The sequence below is a fragment of the Somniosus microcephalus genome, chromosome 20 (genome assembly GCF_052327205.1).
Source record: "Somniosus microcephalus isolate GS21.2 chromosome 20, FLI_Smic_1.0, whole genome shotgun sequence".
Classification (NCBI taxonomy): Eukaryota; Metazoa; Chordata; class Chondrichthyes; order Squaliformes; family Somniosidae; genus Somniosus; species Somniosus microcephalus.
This window is the reverse complement of record NC_141006.1, coordinates 46,525,049-46,545,349: the sequence shown is the minus strand read 5'-3', so window position 1 is coordinate 46,545,349 and position 20,301 is coordinate 46,525,049. Positions and strand designations below refer to the sequence as shown.

Sequence of the window (20,301 nt, the reverse complement as noted above, 5' to 3'; positions counted from 1 at the left end):
ATACTGGATGAGTGAAAACTTTTCATATAAATCTGTTTGCCTGGGCAACTTCCCAAACGAAAAAGTTACAGGGAAAAAAACAATTACAGGAAACTTTCGTTTAACCGGAGGTTAAAATCCAGAAAGCTCTACCTACCGGCAAAATTCAGGAGCCGTTTTCTGTAAGTTTTTTTACTTCTCGTTGCATTTTTTTTCCCCCAGTCAGGCTCTGCAAGGTCTGTAGCTAAGCAACAGCTTCAGCTAGAGACGCTTGCAGCTGCAGCCGACTGTTTTGAAGCTGTTGCTAAGCAACGGGGTTTGTTGATTCACACGGAGCTGAAAAGCTCTATGTTTTAATATTGCAGCTGGTTTATACGGCAGTTTTGATCTAATGGCACCAGCTCAGTCCCGTCAGTGCCGGGTACCAGAAAGTTTCCTGTAATACTGTTCTCACTCAGTTCTTAGCAGATGGTCTTAAAAGAAATTGTCACACGACTGTAAAAACTTCATCAGATTTTGCAGCAAAATTCATAACACTACAGATAGATAATGATAATCCTTAGGTTACACATTTAATGCTAAACCAGCAAAATTAATAGTGGCTGAATCTACTGCGAGCGCAAGAAAGCTGAGCAGTCAGATGCACTGCAGACAAGCTTTAATCCTGCAGACTCAGCAAAATCAAGCAGTCCATTCTGCGGTAGACATGAAGACTTAAACCTCAAAACATGCGTTCAAATTTTAAAAACTTTCATTCTTTTAGCACTACTCCGCCACACACAATCTTTGCACTGAATGAGCAACAACTCAGTTGGTTTCAGAAGCAAAATGGAGAAAATCAATTAAGGGATATGAAAAAGATTAAATTAGGTAACATTGTGACTTATGAAGTTACCAAAATGATCAGAACTTTTTCCTTAAAACTACCACCTCCCCCGTCTAGAGAATCAGCAATACTGTATAACCTTTTCAAACTGAGCAAAACATCACTTATATCAGCAGACAACTAATTAAAAGTTACTGAAAGCGGAAGTTCAACAGTTGAACTTGAATTTGCTGAATCAACAGCAATTCAAAACGGTCTGAAGACCAGCCTCTTCAGGCTGTAAGTTAGAGCCACAACAAACTACCCACTTTGGAAAATAAATCAATTATTAGATTACAAATTTAAACTGGAAACATTTAACAATTAACAGTCAAAAAACAGATTTTAAATTGACATTTTTAACAAAACAAAAATTATATACTTGTTTTCACATTGATATAGTGGCAGCATATATTCGTAATGTAGCATTTACAAGGTGGTACGTTGACAGCATAAGTGTGTCTTTTGCACAGTAGTTCAACACGCTTCTGGACCAAGGTAGAGCGCCGTAGCCAGGGTGCACAGGGACCATCCCAAATTTACTATGGAAATTTATGGTTGCTCACTTCTATACTACTGGGGACAAATGGTGGTGTGCTCTCAATAAATCCCTCCCTCTGCAGGGATATGTTATGCAGTTTGTGAGGGAATTTTCATAGGTCTCCAAGAAGGGGATCCAGAGTGCTCGATATTTTCCCAGTTCTATGTATGTTACATGACCTAACAGGCATATAGAATTACATAGAATGTTACAGCACAGAAACAAGCCAGCCATTCAGCATAACTAATCCATACAAGTGTTTATGCTCCACATGAGCCTCCACCCACCGTTTTTCATCTAACCCCATCAACATATCCTTCTATTCCTTTCTCCCTCTTGTGCTTATATCCCACATCGATGTGGTGGAAGGGGCAGGGTTTGGACAAAGTGGAGATGATACTTCTTGCCACTTGCAGTTAAGTGTTCGGTTCATCTGTACATCTCTGGGATACCTTGTACACCCAAATTTAGGCCTAGGAAGTCACAGGAGCGGATTACTGCAAGTGGTGATTGTGAGGTTATGTTTTCTTCCACTGTTCATTTAGTGACCTAGATCTCACTCTCATGCTCTTGAGATTATAGTTAAAGACAGTCACCATGCTGACATTAAGCACTCCAATTGGAATTTCATGCTGAATTAAAGGAAGCAAAACAATACTTTAAAAAAAAAATCAGGTCTGGAGGGGTGTACAAATTGCATCCCGAACATCAGCATACACATTGCCTGCTGTATGTGCCATGCTGATATCACTGATGCGATACACATGCATCCCTGGACCTGAATTTTGGGTAGAAAACAAAGGCTGTGCAATTGGATTTTTTCCCCCCAAAATGATACCGAATCAGCTAGGTACTGCTGTGACAACTATGCCCTTTATTCTACCGCAAGTTTCAGTCCTTCTCCGAGTTAGGAATGGACCAAGGACAGCAGTGCACTAAGTGATAGTTTTCTGGAGACTAAGGTCATCAAAAACTAACTCGGGTCACATACCAAGCAAGATTGCAACAGTTCCCCTGTGCATAATCTCCAACAATTCTTAATATCGCACCCAAGTGGCAGGTAACTGGCTGGAGCAACAATAAACACAAGTTCCTCAAATTTACTTTTAACTTTAAAAAAAATCTATGGATTAAGTGAGTCTGATAAGACCCATAAAAAGCAGTGCCTGTAAACTGTCTAAATAATTGTGGGTTGTCATTTAGATTTTTTTTAATCCCTTGATTCAAGTTTTAGCGATTTTTATTGACATTCTCTGAATTTACCTGAATTTTTTGGGTCCAAATTTTCCCTACTGATTTTCTACCTTTTTAATACTAAAAAAAAAAAGGGGTTAAACAGACTTTAAAAAGTCCTTAATGTGTGGCTGAGTACACATTAGAAGTTCCAGGTTTGATTCCCAGTCTGTGCAGTTAGGTGAACTCAGGTAAAGTGGCAAGATGATCTGCTTCAATTGGCCTCGAGCTCTCTTGGGATAGCGGGGGAAATTAAAATCAGTAAGGTCCCCTGAACACTATACAGTAAATTCAGTTGGGACACACACGCTTCCCTCTGAATTCCAATAGCTTGTCAACATTCACTGTCTGGGCTTATACATGGAAGAATTCATCACTTGAGTGAGGCACGGGAGCAGGAGGAAAGAAACAGAGAGAACAAGCTTACTAAAAAATAATTCTGAGGTCAGATCTGCACTTGTGATTCTTTCTAAAGATCTAAATCTGTCAACTGACAGAACACTGAAAATTAACTTTAGATTATAATATCCAATTTCTGCCACTTGATCTTACAGCCTTTAGTGGCAGAAAACAATAGGTCGGTATTTAATCTTAGATCTTAAATATTCAATGCTTTTCAGCTATGATCTATTTCCAAGGTTAACCCTCATGTATGTTCACAAGACCACAAGAATTTCATGTCAAGTTATCCACAGAAATTAAGCAGTTAGCCACAAGAGGCCACCCTAGCCCTGTACTTACTCTTTTGCATCTGACAGAGATTTTTCATCATTTTCAATCAACTGCATTTCCCCAATGAGGTGATCCAAGTACTTGTCCTTCTTCAACTCCCCCTGCAAAGCATGATGAACAGCGAGGGCTTGCAGGATAGCACCGTTGTAACCCAGTGAGGAAGCATGCGTCACTTCAGCACTTTTCTGTGCAAACTGTCGCATAACAAAACAATCAAGTCAAAGTCAGCATCGGGAGATTATTAGATCTGGTTCTTAGTTAATTAATAGAAATAAAATTCTGAAGATTTAGTCCTCTAATGAAAAGATTGAGCTGATCTTGTGCTAATTTGCCACTGGCAAAGAAATAGTTGTATGCTTCCCTTTAGATAGCTAAAAGCTGGAAAAGTATTTGCGTCCAGCATTTTAACTTTCTCCACCTCTTCAAGTGAGCAGCAAAGGGATGAAAATAATCATCTTTCACAACTACCATAACCCTTGGAACACCACAGAGGTGTCTTTTCACTGCAGGGGGTGCCAAAAAAGACTTGCGTTGGAGCACTTTAAGTTTGGCCATTGAAAAACATTTCAAAAGTTGACTTAGCTACATCTATGACACAAATAAGTTTGTCTCTCACTAGCATGGAGAGATTATTTTAGGTTACGGTACATTATTCAAAAGTAAACTTCAAATAATGAAATGAATGACATTGAACGTGCTAAGAAAAAGCAAGACAGGGTGATTAGATTTTTAGTATTAATTTTAGTAGTACAGGATTAGTGTAATAAAACTACTTTTGACATTTGAACAATGTATTAGGGATGGTTTCAGTGCCATTGCCCATGAGCTGAAAGTATTAAAATAAAAGGGAGCCTGAAACTCCTTGGAGCTGCAAAAACTACTATACTCGCAAACTTAAACCAGAGTGAGATAACGTTCTGAAGAGTACTCATACCTTCTACCTTTAGCGTGCTTGGTGATATTCAGCCGTCACTTTCGCATTACTACACACCCAAAATTGCCAAGAAAAGGTGGCAGTATAACTGCATCCTAAGGGTTAATCTCAAGGGTGTTACTTCTATCTGATCTGTATGTTGTGACATCGCCAGACCCATACTCTTACTTTAAAATCTTTTTCTAGGGTTATTTCATTGGAACTACCCCAATGGCATAGATAATCCAACAAAAAAAAGTGTTCATGTAAAGAACTAGTGGATCTTCCAGGGAGTTGTTCATGGCATATCAGAGGACAGGAGTATTATACCATGTAATGCACATTATTCAACTGCTAAGAGTTCTATTGCTTAAAGGCAGATCTAATTCCTAAAGTCAATTAGAAATTAATTGTTCAAAGATCATGAGGTCAATTAGGTACTTACACTTGCTAGATAAGTTACTTTGTAGTTTGGAAGTGACTAGCTTTCTCTTTCTAATGCTTTTTAAGTGCAACACAAAAATTTGCATGCATGGCAAAGTGGGTGTAGCACATGCAGCTCAATACTTGTATATCTGATGGCATTAGGGATGTCCAAGACACTGCCTGCAGGCCATATGTGGCCAATGAGCTTGCATTACCCAGCCCTTGAAGTTCTGACTTACATGTTTTTCTATCTTATAAGTTTCTTCCAGCTATTAACATTGGGGCCTTAATAAGAGTGTCAAAGAGTTATTACCATTTTTGCATCCTTTTTAGAATTTGTGCATTCAATTCTGACCAGTTGGTGAATTTCAATCCTAGTCAGTTGACTCCTGTGCTATAATCCTCTGATTGAATGTTGCAAAGTTCTGCCACCTACTGCAGGCCCAGGAACAAGGCAGTGTTGCAAACATACCGGGGTGGGTTCTATTCTTTTTCCTCTATCATCTATGACAAGATAGGTTGATCCTCATTATGATTCCAACAGTGACCACTTTTTTTGAAAAAAATGTAAAATACTTAATTGACCTCAGGACACTTTGGGACGTCCTGAGGTTGTGAAAGGCGCTATATAAATGCAAGTCTTTCTTCCCTTGAGTTGTGTAGGTAGCTCTGCTGGACTCTCATGATTCTTTCTTCCATTGTTTGGAGTCGACAGATGTGCAGATAGATTCAGCGGATAAAACATGGGAGGTGATATACTGCCTTTATTGCTTGGTTCCGAATGGTTTATAGCTTATTAATCTGCAGCTGGCTCGCTGTGCACCAAACTGGATGGCCATATTCCAGGATTGGACAGATGTAGGCTTTGTACATTCTGGCAAAGGTTCATGGGCTGACTCCTTGCTTCTTCCACAGAGAACTTCCAGTTGTCCCAGCATGGCTGATGCCCTAGCAGTGGTGTTGAACTGTCTAAGGCATGTTGCTGTGGAAACCCCCATTTTTAATACAGTATCTGTTTTTTTTGTTGTATGAAACAAAGATGGGTAAAGCATCAACGCCAACTTTTTTGGGTTAATTTTCTTGGAAAACAAAACAGGTTACTATATACAAAGACTTCTTGCAACATGTTATGCATGACCATTTCAAAGTAGAAACATGATATTGCATGATATATTCGAAGGTTATCTGTTTACATTGGTCAAAAACAATGATTGATTGAAGAAACCACTATTTTTATTTTGTTTTCCAGGAACCAATCAAGAATAGTTACTTCACTGTCAGTGGGGAGATCTCCTACAAACTCTCCCGAATCTTAACTGGCTCCCCTCCCCGCACCCTCTGCCCACTGCAACAGCACAACCTCTAACTCACTATGAGCAATGACATACAAAATCCACTATTACACAAATAAAAGTACAGATTGGCTCACATCTGTCACATAGCAGATGTCATAATTCATTACAGATGCAAACCAGCTTTCAAATTAAATAAAGCCGCTGACCTGGAACATGAAAGTTCAAAGTACCTTCCAATCTGCAATTAGGCGACTTGAAGCGGTTTCTCACTTTCAAGTTCTAGGGTAGTATTTACTTAACAGCGATTAGACTTATGACCTGAAAGCTCCATCTTACATTAGTACTTTGGGCATTACATGATATAATGCTCCTGTCCTCAAAACACCGTACCAGCTAACTTACCATAAGCAATGCCCCAGGAGATCCACTAGTATAGATCAACTCTGGCAGGTGAACAAAAACATAAGTGTACAATTAGCACAAGATTAATTAGCCAAAGGAGCTTCATTCCTTTCCTGCGGCTGCCACCCCATCATACATGACTTTCATAATTTTCTCAATCCCATTACATATTATGGGTTGATTGACTAGATTAGAAGTTTACCAATGATAAGCTAAGGCAAAAGCATAGTGCTAAAGTAAACAAACAAGGCTTCTTTTTCTGAGGGGTTGGGGGAAGAGTGTCCAGTGGTTATAGAGGAACAATGATCATAAAATGTTTCTACGATGAATTATTCTGCCCAAGGAGGATGGACCATTGATGCTAAAAGGGTGGAGGATAGAAGGAACAGAAGGAGGAGAAAGAAAGCAAAAACAATAATAAAACTGTCTTATTGAACAAAAGTAAATTACGCAAGCTCCATCAATCTGACCTTTTTAACATCCTGAACATCTGGATACGCCAGTGCAATAGGGGCGACCCTCATGGCACCTCCATTTCCGTAAGAACCCTTTCCCTTAAACTGTTCCCTTGCCGGTTTAAACACATCATTACAGTTTGGGCTTAGAAGTTTCTTAAATACACGAATGACACCACTTCCATACCCACGGTTTGGCTGTGCTTTGTATTCCTCAGCAAACCTAAGAAGTTAAAGAACAAAAGTCAGACATTTTTGTTGGTTCCAAAAATGTAAACAGTGTCAGAGACAGATGACTAAAATCGAATAGCTGTGTATTTGAAAATTATTACACTCAGCAAAAACAAAACATGAGTTTTTTTCATCTCATCCAGCAGAGGGATAATAGCAGTGGGAATGGAACACTTTTCTCAGTTCCGTCACCAGATCAGCTTACGCAATGCCCAAATAAACAGTAACGCTCCCTCTAACGTTGTAGTCCGAAAGTGTAATTTACCTAATAAGGTTACATCAGACAGTAGGAATGCCAAAGGCAGATTTTAACTAATGTGTCAGTAGAAGCCAAAACTTTTCTTGGGGGTAGTTTGCCCTAGGTACCAGGATTGAAAATGATAGAGTATTTTTGTCAGCCCCATCTTTCATCGAGCCACAATTAGACTGAACAGTTAATCCATCCACACAGACCAGAAATCCACTTTCATTATTGCTGACTTTTATGGAACATGCCACACCACTGCGGGGGAGGGGGGGGGGGGTGGGGGAATTGTAGCCATGTATCTGATCTTCACACTAACTGATCTTCACACTAACTGTACATATGCAAGAGTTACACACATGCAGCTGCTCTAAAGTCACATTCATGGCTTCTGAGCAACTGTTCAAACATAGAAACAGGCCATTCAGTCCAAGTCGGCATTTACCCTCCACATGAGGAAGTAGTTCGAATCATATTTACCTGCCCATGTTCCCAAATGCCTTCATTCACTTTCCTAATCTAATCTTGAATACTGGCAGTTTCTGCCTCAACCAACTTTGGAAGTGATTTCCATAGCCTCACAACTGTGTAAAAAAAATGTCTCTTGCTCTATCTACCAAATCTCTTACATTTAACCTTGTATTTGTGGCCCTTTGTTCTAGATCTCTCAAGTACTGAAAACAGTCTGCTTCTATTTACCCTGTCCCATCCTTTCATAACTTCAAACACTTTCATCAGATCACCCTATAATCTACATTATTTTAACCAAAAATGCCCCAATTTTTCAAGTCTTACTTCATATTTATATCTCCTCATATCAGACAGCAGCCTAGTGAATCTGCACTGTACTATCTAAAGCTTTGATATTCTTCCTATAGTATGGAGCTCAATACTGCACTGGGATTTTAAGGTTTTATATAAGCTCATTGCCTCTTGACTTTTATATTCTATACCCAGTGATAAAATCTAGAATTCCATTTGTATATTTTTTACGGTCCTATCAACCCAAGATGCTGCCTTTAATGTCCTGCAAACATGAACCCCCAAATTCCTCTGTCCTTCCACAGCACCAAACCTACTTCAATTCAGAGCATAATTACTAGTTATTTTTCTTAACCAAAATGTACCCTCATATTTACTAACACTGAATTCTATTTTTGCCCATTCCCCTATCTCATCAATAATCCTCTGCAGCTTCCTTTGATCTTTTAAAGAATTAGCTATACCTCCTATGTTGCGATCAATTTTGACATCACTCCCTCTATATCCATGATTTGGATGTAGGCCTATAGAGTCCACAGAAGTGGCCCCAGAACTGAACACTGAAGGACACCACTACCCATTTCCAACCACTCTGAAAAACTGATCTTAACTCTATGGGGTCGATTTTCAGTGTGCCGTGGAGTCGGGATTGGAGGCGTGCGGGGGGTTAAATTCCCAAATTCAGGGGTCCCGACACCATCCCGCCCAAAACCCGCCTCCATGTAAGTTTCAAAGGAGGTGGGTACCCGCCCCCCCGAGGCGGGAAGGGATTAGTGCCAATTAACTGCCTGTTAACAGGTAGTTAACAGGCAGTTTTTAGCCTAATCCCTATTTTGAAGGTTGTCATGTGGGATTCCCGACGGCTCCAAACCACGCCAGGTTAGAGGAGTCGGGCCGTCGGGTTGAAGGACTTGGAGGGGTCGAGATGTCAGTGTTCAGGTGAGTGATGGGTGCATGAGTGCAAAGGTAAGTGTGTTTGGTGTGTCTAAAGTGTGTAAAGATGTTTAAATTACCTGTACTTACCTTTACAGCCTTCCTTCCTCTAGGCTTCGGGAGTCCATCATTCAGCCGGCACAGAAAGCAGAATGGCTGCGATCTGTCAAAAGTGACAGCCTGCAGCTTTCAGTGCCGATGAGATTTCTAACGGAGTCTGCGTAGAAGGACTCATGTTAGAAGTAAGACTGTCAGTGTTTGACAGCTTCAAACAGCTGTGAAACACTGATATTTCATCTGTCAACACATCTTGACAGATGAAATTTCAGTCTGTGACGTCATCTGTTGTCGGGTGGCCCTTAATTGGCCTGCTGAGCCCGCTGGGCGGGCTCAACAAGGTCAATCAAGTTAAAATCGCGTAGATTGGCCGCATCTCTATGGGGGCAAGACTACAACCCGAAAGTTGTAGTCCTGCCTCCTTCCCGACTTCTGAATGAAAATCCAGCCCTTAATGTTTTCTCCTTTCTAACCAATTTTTAATCCAGTATGCTATCCCATTCAATCCCATACCCCTCAATCTTCTCTCGTAATCTCCTGGGTCATACCTTGTCAAAGGATATCTTAAAATCCATGTACAATACATTCACTGTATTTCCCCTATTTACAATGGCTATTACTTCCCCAAAGATTTCTGTGAGGTTTTTCCCAAGTGCAATCGTCCCTTTTGAAATCTGTGCTGACTGCTATTTCTTCATTATCTAGATGTAAAGTAATTTCATCCTTAAATAGAGATTCTAAAATGTTCCCCATCGCTGATGTTAAAAACTAACTGGGTGGTAATTGCCCAGATTAATTCTGTCTCTCTTTTTAAAGACGTGCACTACATCAGCCACTCTTCAGCCTTCCGGTACGCATCTACACTCAATAAAGCCCCGAAATATAATTTCCTTCCTCAGGATCCTAGGATGTATTCCGCTGGGCCCTAGCACTATGTCTTCCTCTAGACTAACCAACTGATCTAAAAGTTTCCTTTTATCCATCATAATATCACTCATCTCACGCTCAACCACATCAGGATTCAAGTCTCCTCCAATTTTCTTTTTTAATGATTAATGCAAAGTATTTATTAAATACTTCTGCCATTTTTGATCTAATTGCCAATCCTCCCCTCTCAGCAGTCCCACCTCACTTTTGACAATTCTCTTTTTACTGATATACTCGTAAAATACTTTTCTGTTCCTTTTATTGTTTTCTGAATTTTTCCTCTCATATTTACACTTAGCTTTCTTTATTCTCTTTCTATTTTCTGCTTTCGTTTTTCATTACTGTTCTAGGCCTTATAGACTCGCATCTTCACTATTAATTGGTTTATAACCATGGCATCCTTTTAAAATGGAGAATTTAAATTTTATTTTTAAATTCTGTGCCTCTGCAATCTATTTTTTTAAATTTAATATAACTATCCCACTGTGGCTCTACAGTCCTGATGCCAATTTTGCCTCTCACCGCACCTCAAGAGCTCACTCCTCATCTTTCTAACAGCTGCCCCAATACAATCTGGTGGTGTCGTTTTCGTACTGATTTTCCCTTTCTAGATAGATCTTAAAGATCATCATACCGTGGCCACTCCCGAAAAGGTGCTCACCCAAATTTAGCTTGTCTACCGAATCCATATCCCCCTTGCTAAATTGCTTTCTGCATGAATCTATTATTATAGATTATTATAGGTATATTCTAGCTAATCCTCATCTATTTCTCACTGCACTCTTAGCCGATTGTGGTGGGGAGCCTACCATTTCTAGCTTAAATACCTCATCACTTTCCTATTTAACCATTTTAGTGGTACATTAGCACCCTCCCTGCCCAGATGCAACCCATCCTTGAAGAATAGCCCAGAACCAGCACCACTGCCCAAAGTGGAATCCCTTTTCCCGACACCAGGCTAGTAGCTATGCACAGATTTCAGTAATCATCCCACCCTTCCCTATTCTAGCGCATGGCAGGGTGAGGAATCCGGAGATTACCACCTGTGAAATCCTGCTCCTGAGCAGGTCTCCATCTGCTCAAATTCAGAGATTTTAAGCTTGAGCGATAAGAGTTGGTGAAACTTCCCAGACATGTTTGCCAGAGTCAACACCTAGTGCTAAAAACTCCCACATCTTGCAGGAAGGACACATCACTGTCCCTTCATGTACCGACAGTTTTAGGTTTAGTTTGTTCTACTTTAGCCTATAAGTCTACTCATCACATCCTTCCACCTCTGCACCCAAATTCTCATTTTAGAAGGTCTCTTAGTCTGTTTTCACCTCATTCTATGATTATTAATGATCTAGACGAGGGAACTAAATGTAATATCTCCAAGTTTGCAGACGACACAAAGCTGGGTGGGCGTGTGTGCTGTGAGGAGGATGCAGAGAAACTCCAGTACGATTTGGACAGGTTGGGTGATTATACTGCATTTGCCATGCATCTGCCCAATGTGGATAAATGTGAGGTTATCCACTTTGGTGGCAAAAACAGGAAGGCAGATTATTATTATTCAAGATGGCGACCGAGGCGGTCCGGAGCTAAGCGCTCTCCTGCTTCGGACGGCCCGCACCCCCCGCCGCCCGCTCGCGATGCCGGAGCGGTGTGTTCGGCGAGTCGGGCGGAGGCAGCGCAGCAGCGGGAAGCGGCAGCAACCACGAAGACCCACTTCGGCACGTCGCCCGGCAGCTCCTCGTTGTGAATTTGTGTTTCGGACTAGGAGGGGAGGAGCCGGGCATGATGGTTGGAGGCCGGACGTGAGCGTGAGAGGCAGGCCCCGGGCCGTTGCAAATTTGAACCGGCGACAGTGCGGGAAGCTCGCAGTTCGAGGGGAAGGAGGGAGAGCCGGGCATGGAGACCCGAGACCAGACGGTGAGCGTGAGAAGAAGGACACCATATTGTAGAGCCAGCAACAGGGAGGAGGAGTTCGCAGAGACGGAGCGGCTGATGGATATCGCGTTCCCACTGCCATTGGACGCAATTGAATTGATTTTTTACTGAACATGGCGCTGTAGAATAGCGACGTATCTCTGTGAGCTCCCACAGCCTATTGTGGAAGTGATCGGGGAGTAAAAACATTCCATTGTAGTAATACATATGGCAAATAAAATTGATTTGAATTTGAATTTTTTGAATTTGAATTATCTGAACGGCAATAGATTGGGAAAAGGGGAAGTGCAATGAGACCTGGGTGTCCTTGTGCACCAGTCGCTGAAGGTAAGCATGCAGGTGCAGCAGGCGGTTAAGAAGGCAAATGGTATGCTGGGCCTTCATAGCGAGAGGATTCGAGTACAGGAGCAAGGATGCCTTGCTGCAGTTGTACAGGGCCTTGGTAGGACCACACCGAGTATTGTGTGCAGTTTTGGTCGCCTTATCTGAGGAAGGATGTTCTTGCCATGGAGGGAGTGCAGCGAAGATTCACCAGACTGATACCTGGGATGGCAGGAATGAAGTATGAAGAGAGATTGGGTCAATTAGGCTTATATTCGCTAGAGTTTAGAAGAATGAGAGGTGATCTCATTGAAACTTATAAAATTCTAACAGGACTAGACAGACTAGATGCAGGAAGGCTGTTCCCGATGGCGGGCGAGTCCAGAACCAAGGGTCACAGTCTAAGGATAAGGGGTAAGCCATTTAGGACTGAGATGAGGAGGAATTTCTTCACCCAGAGAGTGGTGAACCTGTGGAATTCTCTACCACAGAAGACAGTTGAGGCCAATTCATTTAAATATATTCAAGAAGGAGTTGGATATATTTCTTAAGGCTAAGGGGATCAAGGGATATGGGGAGAAAACAGGGACAGGGTACTGAATTTGGATGATCAGCCATGATCGCATTGAATGGCGGAGCAGGCTCGAGGAGCCGAATGGCCTACTCCTGCTCCTATCTTCTATGTTTCTACTTTTCTATGATGTGTTCTCGGCTCAAGCTCAGCAACAAGACAACCAGTTTCTATTATGGAAAGCTGTCCTATAATATAAATGGGGTATAAGTGTCTATTTGTGTCTAATTAAATGGAGTAGTTTTATACTGTGTAACCGTACTTACTAAAAACTGGGTTAACCCTACACAAATTAATTTCTCATGGGACCTTTGTAGTTTGCAGAGATTTTCATCTGATCACTCCACTCAAAACCAGGTTCTAGAAATGACTGGACTGCACACTATAATCCGCAGTACCACTCAGTCCCCTTGAAATATCTGATTAACTCTCTCTGGGTAGCGTCACTACAGTGCTTTTCAGGTCTTACCTTTTGTCCAGGTTATTCACACAAATGTGGTGACAATGCGAGATATCTGGCTGTAGTCAAACACTGCAGCTAGCTACTCTTCATGTCAAAGAATGTTTTAAAGCAAGCAGTCCTTCTTCTGTGACCCCACTAATGTGATTTAGTAGACATAAAGCAGTGCGAATCAACTTCAATAAAAGTCACTCAGACTGCTTAAGGGAGCATCTGACGTCACTTAGCCACGAGGAGAACGAAGGCAGACCTGACTCTCTAACAACCACCATAAAGAGGAAGCCAGCGGTAATAGGAAAGGACAGATTGGTCAAAGATGAGTTCTTTTGAGGGGTAATGGTGGCAGTTTTGAAAGGGAGGCAGCCAGTGCCTGTGGAAAGGGAACAATTGAAGAGGTCAGCTAGCATAGTGGGGTGGGAATGGAGGGAACAAGAGTTGGGCACGAGCCTGGGGTTGTCTCCGTCCTCCAAGGTAATCCTGGAATAATAGGCAATTCTGGCTGAGAACAAACACGCACAGTAATGCTAGATCTAATGACTGATGAATCAGCCACATACTCTGATGTGAAAGATCGAAGATGGGAACTTTGCCAGGGGATTGACGGAGGGCAGTGATTGACTAGCTGAGCACAAGGGTCTTGAAGACAGGAGACAAAAGACCAGTTACTGCAGAGGTGGCTTGATGCGCAGAAGGCCAAAAGTGTGGGAGTTGGGAATTTGAGAGGGAGTGTGAGAGGAAAAAAGACTTGCATTTATATAGTGCCTTTCACAACCTCAGGACGTCCCAAAGTGCTTTACAGCCAATGAAATTATTTTGAAGAAGTGTAATCACTGTTGTAATGTAGAAAAGTTGAGAGAGTGTTTTACACATAGGTGTATGGTGAGAAAAATGGGACTGAAGGAGGCCTGGATAATGTTTGGCAAAGGAGACAAAGAAGCCGGCTGTAGTTCATTATCAGTGCTCAGACCCTGGGTGAAGAATGTTCATGAGGAGGTACTGGTGGGGGAGTTTATGTGCAGAATGAGTTTAACTGAAGACAGGAGGACAGTAAGGTCAGAAAGGAGGCTATGAGAGTTCCTAGATGAGAAATCACTCAGTGCAGAGACTGAGGGAAGAGAGAAAGGAAGGCGTTTCAGTACGGAAGTCAACTTAGATCTTGGGGAGAAGACAATAACCCGTGATTATTTCAATAGAAATGTGAGGGGAATGGAAGAATACATTAATCATTTTGGGATGTTATTTCACCTAGTTAAAAACAAAAATGATGCATAACTCAGTGAAACTATAAGTAATATTTTAAAACGATTGCTACCAAGCGTAGTAATAACAGAATACTGTACAGGAGACAGTTGATAGCTTTGCATTACACTCATCAGAATGACCTGTATAAGTCAGTTATTAGGTTACCCTTGCTTGTGTGATATAAATCACCAACTGTCTCCCGTGCAATATGCTCCACGTACAGTACTTAATCATTGCCTAAATAAGAACACTCGAACCTAGTTCTAAGCCATACAAAAAGTAGGCTATAGTCAGGGGTCTTTTACAGAAAGAGTATTTTACATGGTCTCTATGAGAGGGAGCCAGACTCAACATCCAGTTTTGTTTTTATATCCTGGTGGATTTGTATTCTAAATGCTAAAATCAAGTAAAAGGGAAAATCATTGAACCCACTCCCCAATTTGCCTCCAGAAAAAAAGGTTGAGAAATAAAGTATTTAAAAATTCACATATTCACTAAATCTTTTACTGATTAACACTTAATACTTGTTTTACATTATTTTAAAATCTAAAATACTGAGGGAAGGGTTAGGAGAGAGAATACGAAGGATAAAGTCGTGGCGCAGTTAGTAGCACTCTCGCCTCAGAGTCAGAAGGTTGTGGGTTCAAGTCCCACTCCAACGACTGGAGGACAAAAATCTAGGCTGACACTCCAGTGCAGTACTGAGGGAGTGCTGTACTGTCGGAGGTGCCGTCTTTCCGATGAGTCGTTAAACAAGACGTCTGCTCTCAGGTGGACGTAAAGGATCCCACGGCACTATTTCGAAATAGAGATGGGGAATTATCCCCGGTGTCATGGCTAATATTTAACCCTGAATCACATCACTAAGAAAAAAGAGATTATCTGGTCATTATCACACTGCTGTTTGTGGGAGCTTGCTGTGTGCAAATTGGCTGCCACGTTACTTACATTACAACAGTGACTACACTTCAAAAGTACTTCATTGGCTGTAAAGCACTTTGGGATGTCCCGAGGTCATGCAAGGCAGTATATAAATGCACGTCTTTCCTTTTTAAAAAAATATATACTGGGAAGTACAGTGCCTCCAGTCTGTGGTTGTTATCTAAAATGACAACTTTCAATCAGCACCTTCACTGGGATGCTGGTTTATGTTTTCATTCCTCCAAATACTCAGCCAATTAAAATCCTTATTCTGTCACTCTTCCCCAACTCTTCTAATACTGCTCAGTGTCCTCTTCCCCTCCCTGCACACCCCTCCCTCCTCCACTCTAAAATGCAAGTTATTGTACTGTACTACTAGTGCGCTTTGGGAAAAGAAAACAAACTGAAGGAGCCAGTCCAGACCCTCCCTGCGCAGCTTACTGTGAAGTACTTTCAGAGCAGCTTCCAGAGATCTGGATGCAAGTTGCCCATTCTTATCCAACAGCACAGGAAATCCAAGAAAGGATAAGACCAGAAAATACCTTAGAGAGAGTCTCACCCTCCAAAAAGTGTAACATAGTACCTTCAGTCTATTATTGTAAAGTAAAAATATTAACAAATATCTGCCTTTGACTGTGATAAAAGGAAGGATCTGGTCACAGTACTAACTTTGTACCATCAAAAAAGAGAACGGTACTTGGCTGTACGACATAGAAGCACACTTATTGCAAAAAGATGCACTATGAAAAGACAAAAATTACTTTCCTCCAAGACATAATGTCTTTCCCTCAAGATATTTTCAGCTCCATTCCAGATAAGAGAATATAAACTTCAAAGATCTCATTATCACAGCAACTGCAACAAATTGATATGCAATACATCATACAAAACACTGATGGGGAAGTTAGCGAAGAGTTTAGCATATTTACAATGACTTTTGGGCTTTAAGACAGAACACAGTGCCACAGTACAACTTAACAAGATCTCCGCAGTACAGTATTGTATCCCTTTAGATGCAGTAGTACGTTACCTCTTAGCCATATCCACTTCGTCAAAGTCTTGTTTGGTTATCAGTGACTGTGCCACACATCTGGTCATTGCTGTATCATCCGAATACACTAATGAACCTGAAAAATAAATTCATTGACTGAAGGAGGTACCAGCTGTGATAAACCAAAAGACACAGAAAAATGACAACTCCCATGATGCATCCCTCGCACCTAATTTGCCCACATCAGCTAGAAGTTCAAGCACGCAAGCCCAGGTGAAACTCCCAACTCGGGTCCCTGAAAGAAGGGCAAGCCTGTCTGTGAACAATTTCTAAATATTAAATAACGAATTTTATGAGCAAATCTAGTGATTGTTTTCCAGAATTGTGTAATTGTTTTAAAAAAGATGTTTTATGTTATGTCTAAATCAATATACTTACCCAAGTGAAGAAAAATGGCAGAAAGTGTGAATTTTTTAACAATTCATTCTCGGGATGAGCGTTGCTGGCAAGATGGCCTCTTATAGTCCATCCCTAGTTGCGGAGAAAGTGGTGGTGAGCTACCTTCTTGAGCCGCTGTAGTCCCTGTGGTGAGCAGTTTGATACAACCGAGTGCCTCGCGAGGTCACTTCAGAGGGCAGTTAAGTATCAACCATGTTGGTGTGGGACTGAAGTTCACCTTCCCGTGCAAGCGGAGATGTAACACCTGCCCCTATACCTCCCCCCTTCCCACTGTCCAGGGCCCCAAACACCCCTTCCAGGTGAAACAGCGATTTACTTGTACTTCTCGCAATCTAGTATACTGTATTCGCTGCTCACGATGCGGTCTCCTCTACATTGGGGAGACCAAACGCAGATTGGGTGACCGCTTTGCGGAACACCTCCGTTCAGTCCGTAAGGGTGACCCCGAGCTTCCGGTCGCCTGTCATTTTAATTCACCGCTCCATTCCCACTCGGACCTCACCGTCCTTGGCCTCTTGTATTGTTCCACGGAAGCTCAACGTAAACTCGAGGAACAGCACCTCATCTTCCGATTAGGCACTCTGCAGCCTTCCGGACTCAATATCAAATTCAACAATTTCAGATCATAACCTCGGCTCCTATTTCATTTTTTCTTGTAATTTTTCCACTCCTCCCCCCCCCCTTTCCTTTTGTTTCTCTCACACCTGGCAGCTAGCTCTTGCCCTGCCAGTACACTTTACACCTAATCTCAGCCTATTACCATCTCGTCTAGCTTCTAATACCTTTTATTGTCTCTTTTTTACTTCTTTTGTTTCTTTTATTCTTTTGTCCGATCGCAGCCCTGCCTCCAATCTATCTTTTCTTTCCAGTTTTGAAGAAGGGTTTGACCCGAAACGTCAACTCAAATTTCTGTCCACGGATGTTGCCTGACCTGAGTTTTTCCAGCATTTTCTGTTGTTATTTCGGATTTCCAACATCCGCAGTATTTTGCTATCTTACATATGGGCCAGACCGGGTAAGGGCAGGTTTCCTTCCCAAAAAAGGACATTAGTGAACCAGCTGGGTTTTTACAACAATCCAACAGCTTCAGTCGCTTTTACTGATACGAGCTTATTAAAATGATTTGACTAATCGGATTGCTTGGCTTCTGATACATGTTGACTAGTGAATCATAGTTTTGGAAAAGATTAAAGGATTTGATTGCTCAATTTACTGCTGGTTACTCATTCATGCATTAATACTTTTTGATTCATTTATTATTTAGTTATAAATTTGACTGTGGTAACTATTTTAGCACTCCTTTGCCTCCTTGGAAATATGCAACCGAGGTGCGAGGTGACTAAAGCATGCTAGATACAAGACTTTTAACAATATAGACAGATGTGCTGTCCTTTATATAATGGTAACACATTTCTCAAAGGGATTTCTTGTAATCCAGAAAAATCAATTTAACTGCTCTGCAACATTATTCTGGTCATTTGGACCTTGCCCTTCTGGCTTCAAGTTTTATTTATTTTCCTCGATTTATTCATTCTCGGGATGTGGGCGTCGCTGGCATGGCTAGCATTTATTGCCTATCCCTAATTGCCCTCGAGAAGGTGGTGGTGAGCCGCCTTCTTGAACAGTGTTGTTAAGGAGGGAGTTCCAGGATTTTGAACAGAGACGATGAAGGAAAAGCGATATAATTCCAAGTCAGTGTGGTGTGTTACTTGGAGGGGAACTTGGAGGTGGTGGTGTTCCCACGTGCCTGCTGTCCCTGTCCTTCTAGGTGCTGGAGGTCACGGGTTTGGGAGGTGCTGTCGAAGAAGCCTTGGCGAGTTGCTGCAGTGCATCTTGTAGATGGTACACACTGCAGCCAAGGTGCGCTGGTGGTGGAGGGAGTGCTGGGATAATTGGCCTCCAACAACCACAACCATCTTCCTTTGCACTAGGTATGACTCCAGCCAGCGGAGAGCTTTCCTCACGATTCTCATTGACTTCAATTTTACTAGGGTTCCTTGGTGCCACACTCTGTCAAATGCTGCACTGATGTCAAGGGCAGTCACTCTCACCTCTGGAATTCAGCTTGGTCCAAGTCTGTAATGAGGTCTGGAGCCGAGTGGTCCTGGCGGAAGCCAAACGGAGCATCAGTGAGCAGGTTATTGGTGAGTAAGTGCCGCTTGATAGCACTGTCGATGACACCTTCCATCATTTTGCTGATGATTGAGAGTAGACTGATGGGGCGGTAATTGGCCAGATTGGATTTGTCCGGCTTTTCGTGGACAGGAACACACCTGAGCAATTTTCCAATTTGCCGAATAGATGTCAATATTATAGCTGTACTGGAACAGCTTGGCTAGAGGCACGGCTAGTTCTGGAGCACAAGTCTTCAGCACTACAGCCGGAATATTGTCGGGACCCATAGCCTTTACTGTATTCAGTGTGCCCAGCCATTTCTTGATATCACGCGGAGTGAATCGAATTTACTGAAGACTGCCATCTATGATGGTGGGGACCTCAGGAGGAGGCAGAGATAAATCATCCACTCAGCACTTGACTGAAGATGGTTGTGAATGCTTCAGCCTTGTCTTTTGTACTCACGTGCTGAGCTTCACCATCGTTGAGGCTGGGGATGTTCATGAAGCCGCCTCCTCCTCCAGTTAGTTGTGTATAATCATTCACAACTGGTTCACCACTGCAGCAAGGCGGAGCTGCAGTGGGGACTGGAGCTGTGCCCGAACATTTTATGATGCTGCTCACTGTTGTTGGTTGTCCCCGTGTACCATCCTGATGCCCTCATTTGAGAGACAGTTATCTGCAGTTCATTTACTTATATTCTTTCTCTTTCTCCCTACAACAACAACTTGCATTTATACAGCACCTTTAATATAGTAAAACATCCCATGGCACTTCACAATGATGGGGTCGTGGATACAGATTCAATTGTTGTCTTCTAAAGGGAATTAGATAAATACTTGGAGAAAAATTGCAGGGATACGGGGAAAGAGTGGGAATAAATGGATTGTTTTTTTGAAAAGAACCGGCGCAGACTCGATGGGCTGAATGATCTCCTTCTGTGCTGTACTATTCTATGAGGTAGGATTGCAGAGCTTTGATCTGATCCGTTGGCTGTGGGATCATTTACCTCTGTAGATAACATTCTGCTTCTGCTGTTTAGCATGCATGTAGTCCAGTGTTGGCACCTCATTTTTAGGTAAACCTAGTGCTGCTCCTGTCATGCTCTTCTACATTCCTCATTGAACCAGGGATATGCTGGGCCATGAGGTTAGAGATTGTGATGGAATACAATTCTGCTGCTGCTGATGGCTTGTTTTGAAATGCGAGATCTGTTCTGAACCTCATTAAGCAGTTTGTGCCCCACTAACCAAGTCTGGGTGTGCACAAACTGAAACATATAATTTCAATGTTG

At 42.1% G+C, this 20,301-nt stretch overlaps 1 protein-coding gene across 4 annotated transcripts in view; it reads right to left on the bottom strand.

Moving 5' to 3' along the window:
- The window catches only part of adprs (ADP-ribosylserine hydrolase), an 88,057-nt gene that overhangs the window by 8,767 nt on the left and 58,989 nt on the right, over positions 1–20,301 (bottom strand). For all 4 annotated transcript variants that reach the window (XM_085962596.1, XM_085962594.1, XM_085962595.1 and 1 more), the window contains 3 exons: positions 16,473–16,569; positions 6,857–7,064; positions 3,360–3,544 (listed from right to left, as the gene is read on the bottom strand). In XM_085962596.1, coding sequence (XP_085818722.1) covers positions 3,360–3,544; positions 6,857–7,064; positions 16,473–16,540 — 461 coding nt within the window. In that variant the 5' untranslated portion in view covers positions 16,541–16,569. The remainder of the gene's footprint in view (positions 1–3,359; positions 3,545–6,856; positions 7,065–16,472; positions 16,570–20,301) is intronic.